At 47.1% G+C, this 5583-nt stretch overlaps 1 protein-coding gene across 3 annotated transcripts; it reads left to right on the top strand.

Moving 5' to 3' along the window:
- The first annotated feature begins 385 nt into the window (after positions 1–385).
- On the top strand, positions 386–5044 carry LOC123402922 (F-box/kelch-repeat protein SKIP30). Of its 3 annotated transcripts, none has more exons than XM_045096889.1 (2): positions 386–558; positions 3704–5044. In XM_045096889.1, exon 2 carries the CDS (start codon positions 3746–3748, stop codon positions 4805–4807), a length of 1062 nt encoding a protein of 353 aa, XP_044952824.1. In that variant the 5' UTR covers positions 386–558; positions 3704–3745; the 3' UTR covers positions 4808–5044. The 3 variants fall into 3 exon arrangements, with proteins under 3 accessions (XP_044952824.1, XP_044952825.1, XP_044952826.1); XM_045096890.1 differs by having other exon boundaries at positions 386–587; XM_045096891.1 differs by having other exon boundaries at positions 396–496.
- Positions 5045–5583: the final 539 nt, after the last annotated feature.

Genomic DNA, 5583 nt, shown 5'->3' with positions numbered 1-5583 from the left:
TTAGAGACGCTCTTATTTTCCAAAAGGCTTGTGTCTCGTACGAACTAAGTTATGCGTAGAAAGTAGAAACACGCCGGGACTGCTGCCGGTGGAGACACTATTATCACGCTGCTAGTTGTTGCTCTGTGGTAGACAAACCAGCTGGTAGCACTCTAGCTTACAACCATTAGTTTCACATGAAAATGAGGATATCGATGAAAACTTGTCTTTCTTTTCTTGTGGGAAACAAACAATGGCATGGCGCTCTAGAGAGAGAATATTCGGCCGATACGTTGCGTGAACCCGCCCCAAAAATAGAGGAGGCCGCAAAAGCCAAAAGGCAAAATCGCGTCGCCCCTGACGCCTCACTCCTCCCCTCCCTCACCCATTCCACCCCCTCCCCCCCTCCCTCTCTCTGGACCGCACCCGAACCGAGCGACGCCTCCCTTCCGACCCATACCACACCCACTCCGCGGCGACGACACCGGCGGCCGGCCCTAGGCGTGGACGGAGTCAGGCAAGCTCTCCGTTCTTCGTTCCGTCCCTCACCTCGGGCGCGGGCCTCTGCTCCAGCCGGAGGTGCGAACCCGGCCCCAAATCACGCGATGGTAGCTAGCCCAATTCATTGGTTCGGCGTCGGATTTGCGTTGCTTGTCACTAGATCTGGATGTGCCGGATGCATAATCGCTCATGGAATTGGGCCGAGTCCACAATTTTCGTTCTACGATTAGGATTCCCCGTTCGCACCTGTTCGTTCGTCTGGCTCCCGCATGTTGCTTTATGCTGGCGTGCCTGAATGCCTGGAGCTTTAGTTAATCAATTTCACTGCATATTTCCTGATGCTCGTGTGTGCCTAGTCGTGGTTCAGTTAGTTTTGCAGGACGATTTGGGAGTATATGATCTTATGTAATGGATCAACACCAATTTTAATCACAAATCATTTTTTGCAAACTGACAGCGTTACCTATTCGTCGTGTCAGAGTTGTTTACTATAGTCCGCTGCTGCTAATACCCAGTTTCAGAGAGGGAGAATAATAGGATACTGGTGTAGAGCGGCAGCAATTTCCGTCCATGGTATGCACGATCAGTAGGAGGGCACCAGTGCTCTAGATGGTGGACGTTACCCTGCTTAGGTGCTAGCTGCCACCCTAGTATCTAGGCGTCTGCCTAATCCTGACCTACTAGAATCTGGAGGCCACCTGGCCGCCAGCTTGGTGCTTTTTAGACTACTCCAAGGCCATCTTGCCTAAGCGGCAACCTCATTTCCTGGTGCAGTTGGTTCATGTCATCCATGCCAGGAAGGATGATAATATTGTTATTTGTAGCATTCCTCATACTATCCTAGTCCCAAATCAGATGCTAAGTCTATGTAGGTTACTGGTTACCTGTATTTTGCGCAAGCAGTATCACCTTATGATTTTATTCCGGCTCCACGCTGCTACATGTCTGCTTTGCCAGGCTACACTTCCGCTTGCCTCTGCCACCACCACATCTCCTTCCGTACCGCTGGGCCCACTCTGACCCCATTTCCCGCTATCTCACATTGGCCCTGTTTGGATCCATGGGCTAGAGTTAGTTTGAGCTAGTTTGGGTTCAACTAGCCCTAAAATATCCAAACACAAGGGTTAGATTGGAGCTAGTTGCATCTAACCCATCTAAAAAACTAGCTCACCCAAGAGGTGCTAATTGGAGCTAGTTCTCATGGGGTTCATTAAAAAATATTTTTCTCTCTCTCTTCCACTAGCCAAGAGATGCTAATTGGAGCTAGTTTTCATGGGGTTCATTAAAAAATCACTTTTCTCTTTCTATAAAGTGCATCTATTGTCAATCTAGCCCTTTCATCCAAACACCTATTTGGCTAGAGTTAGTTTAGGGATAGTCATGAGCTAGAAACTAACTCTAACCACTAGCTAAGCTAGAGTATCCAAACAGGGCCATTGCTAGCACACTCCTGAAGTCTGAAGCCATCACTGTACCTATCCGGTTTGCCAAGCTGGCTGCACTAAATCCGAAAGTCACCTCTGGTACCTTTAACCAACTAGGCGATCTCCCCGACTTGCTCTGCTAAGGTTGCCCCGCCACTTTTTTAGAGAACTTGTGCATGTTCTTTTGTTCCTCTTATCTTAAAACTAAGAACACAAACACCGTTTGTCTTGGGGGATATATAGAGGACTAGAGGATGAATATAGAACCCTGTGAACATTTGAAAAAGGACCCAGTTTACAAATCTCTGTCAACTCACAAGCCCCATATCCTATCACTGGGGCTACTTTCCACGTGGAGCTCTTCTGGAATATCCATACTCGGTTGTCACATGCTAGTCAACTTTTGAGCCGAGTTAATTGATCTCTTTGTTTTTTTGAGGCTATTTTTTCTCACAAATCTGTAGTGAAAACTAAGAAGCTTAAAGAACATAAAGTAACAATATACCTTAATAATTGTAGCTGCTGCTGCTTCTTTCATGGTTGATGTTAACACTCATGATTTTGGAATATAGTTCCCTATGTCCTTAGGTATTGTAATCATTTTGCAAATAAAAACTGTTTAACATTGTACCAGGGAAAGTGCTAAGTAAGAACTTTCAATGAACATGAGTTACCTTTGCTATTCCCTAGGAGGAACTCCGAATAATTTTGGGTGTGTTTGGTAGCCTGCACCAAGGGTGCATGAGGGCAGCAGTTCCCTTCTCAACCCACTTTTGTCTGTTTGGTAGGGTGTATGAGCTCTACTCAGCATGGTCCATCTGATGCAAAAAGGCCCCTTAGCATGGCTCCCGAGCGAATGGACGATCAGGCGTTCGCTGCTCAGCATGGCTCCTGAGGCCCATCCCACCTGTTCGCTACTCGACCCACCAGGCCCGAACGACCTCTCCACCCCGTCGAAAAAATCAAGCCTCTCGTCCCTCTCCCTGCTCCCGCGAAGCTCCTGCGACGCGCCGCCGCACCAGCCCCGACGAGCCGCCGCACCAGCCCCGACGAGCCGCCGCACCAGCCCCTGCGACGCGCCGCCGGTGGGAGCGGTTGACCGCTTCCCCAACTCCGGGCACCGGATCCGCTTCCCCGACCGCCACCGCTGGATCCCCCTTCCCCGTCTGCCGTTGGATCCTCCTTCCCCATCTCCGGCCACCAGATCCGCTTCCCCGACCGCCAACGCTGGATCCCCCTTCCCCGGCCACCGCTGGATCCTCCTTCCCCAACTCCGGCCACCAGATTCACTCCGAAGCCAAGCACATCCATAGAGGCTACCAAACACAATCTCAGTCCAACATGTATGTTCAGGTGCAGCCTACCAAACAAAGTCTCACCTCAGCATGTTTCAGCACATAAATTACTACCAAACAACAGCAAATGCATCTACTCAGCATGTTTATACTGAACATGTCTTAGGTGGGAACAACCATGCTAGGTAGGGAATGCAACCAAACACACCCTTTGGGTCTGTCGACAATCTTCTATTACACGCTAACCCTCAGAAAATAAAATAATTTATCTATGATGTGATGTGCCCTGCAGGCTCACCTTCAGCCTTACTTAGGATAATTTAATTAATTATGTCCCTATTGTTGGTTTTAAGTTCTAACTATTTGTTTTCATCATTCCGTGTCTCATTAAGTTTCTGTGTGAATGATATCTATTAGATGAATGCCTGATCATTATTTTAATAATACTTTGCTGATTTATCTGTACAGCATGTATCTGAACTTGGTATGTTTGACTATGTTCAGGCTAATAGGTCTTGTCGCTTCCGTGCTGTATACTGAGATAATATGGTTGAGTGCACAATGGTATCGACCTTGCTTGACGGTCTTCCTAATGAAGTGGCTCTCCAGTGCCTTGCACGTGTTCCGTTTGTATCCCATCCTACTCTTCAGCTGGTTTGCCGCTCTTGGAGAGCATCTGTTTGCAACGGGGAGCTTCTCAACGTTCGGAATCAGATTGGTGCGACAGAAGAACTGCTATGTGTGTTAGCATTTGAACCTGAAAATATTTGGCAACTTTATGATCCTCGTCGAGACAAGTGGATAACTCTCCCTGTCATGCCATCTCAGATTAGGAACATTGCCCGTTTTGGAGTTACCTCTGTTGCTGGAAAACTCTATGTAATTGGTGGTGGCAGCGATAGAGTTGATCCCCTTACCGGAGACCATGACACAATCTTTGCGAGCAATGAGGTCTGGTCTTATGATCCTCTCCACCGCTTGTGGGCCCAGAGGGCTCCAATGCTTGTAGCTCGAGCAATGTTTGCTTGTTGTGCGTTGGATGGGAAGATAGTTGTTGCCGGGGGCTTTACAAACTGCCGCAAATCAATATCAGAGGCTGAGATTTATGATCCTGAAGCTGACACATGGGAGTCCCTCCCTGACCTCCGTCAGGCACACCCCTCTGCATGCTCCGGTCTTGTCATCAAGAATAAGATGTACGTATTGCATAAAGGTATATCGACAGTCCAGATTCTCGAAGATGGCGGTAATTATTGGGCTGTTGAGGACTACTCTTGGCTGCAAGGCCCAATGGCAATGGTTGGTGGGGAGTTGTATGTGCTGAGCAATAGCTGCATTAGGAAGCAGCATGGTGAGAATTTCCCTGATAAGATGGTTCCTTGTGCATCAGGGTTCCAAAGCAGGATCGCCTTTGGCATGATTGGTTTAGGAGACAGCATATGTTTGTTTGGTGGCGTGATCGGGCCTGGGCCAAGAAATCAGTGCATTAAGCCATTGTCTGATGTTGATATCTTGAATGTCACAAGCGAGAGGCCAACCTGGCGACAAGGATCACCAATGACACGTTGCCGAGGGAGCGTCGCAGGGTGTGCTCTGCTGAAGATCTAGGCTCGTTCCAGTGTGATCAGATCACAGGGTGTGCTCTGCCAAAGATCATGCCGTTGCTGAAAAACTGCAGATTGATTTTATTTATTCTGCATCTCATTTAATTTGGGAAAAAAGTTTAATTATGCTTTTAGTTTTGGATCGCTTGTTGTAGCATTGAGGATATATGTTGGCCATGGCTCAAATGTCAGATTGTCAATCAGCTATTATACTACTATATTATACTACTATATTATACTACATGTGCCTTGCAGTGCTTGCTGCAATTTTACCTTTTTTTTTCCACAATGCAAAGTTCCCCGTGTATTTCAAATTGTACTTGTTATAGATGTCAGGAACAGGAAGTGCAATTTATTACTGTTTGGTTAAGTAAGATAAAGTTTAGGAATGTTTTCTGTGCTTTTTTCAACGGGAAGCTATGCTTGGTATCTCAAAAGTGAAGTTCTGATTTTTCTGATTTTTGGTATCTCAAAAGTGAAGTTCTGATTTTTCTGATTTTTTTGTTTGTTTTGCATCTGGCTTTTGGAGATGATCAGCTTCTTGTGAAGGATGAGGCGATCAAGTGTAGATGGCAGGAGTACTTTAACAACCTTTACAATGGAGAGGTTGACAGCTCTACCATTGAGCTAGACGACTCTTTTGATGATACCAGCATGTGCTTTGTGCGACGTATTCAGGAGTGTGAGGTTAAGTAGGCGTTAAAAAGGATGAAAGTAGGCAAGGCGATGGGTCCTGATGGTATCCCCATCGAGGAGTGGAGAGGCCTTGAAGACATAGCG

The sequence above is a fragment of the Hordeum vulgare genome, chromosome 6H (assembly GCF_904849725.1).
Source record: "Hordeum vulgare subsp. vulgare chromosome 6H, MorexV3_pseudomolecules_assembly, whole genome shotgun sequence".
Lineage (NCBI taxonomy): Eukaryota > Viridiplantae > Streptophyta > Magnoliopsida > Poales > Poaceae > Hordeum > Hordeum vulgare.
The sequence above is the reverse complement of the archived record's forward strand: the minus strand, read 5'-3'. Positions and strand labels throughout refer to the sequence as shown.

Coding starts and splice junctions, on each gene's coding strand:
- LOC123402922 (XM_045096889.1), top strand. CDS start 3,746: ATGGTTGAGTGCACAATGGTATCGACCTTGCTTGACGGTCTTCCTAAT.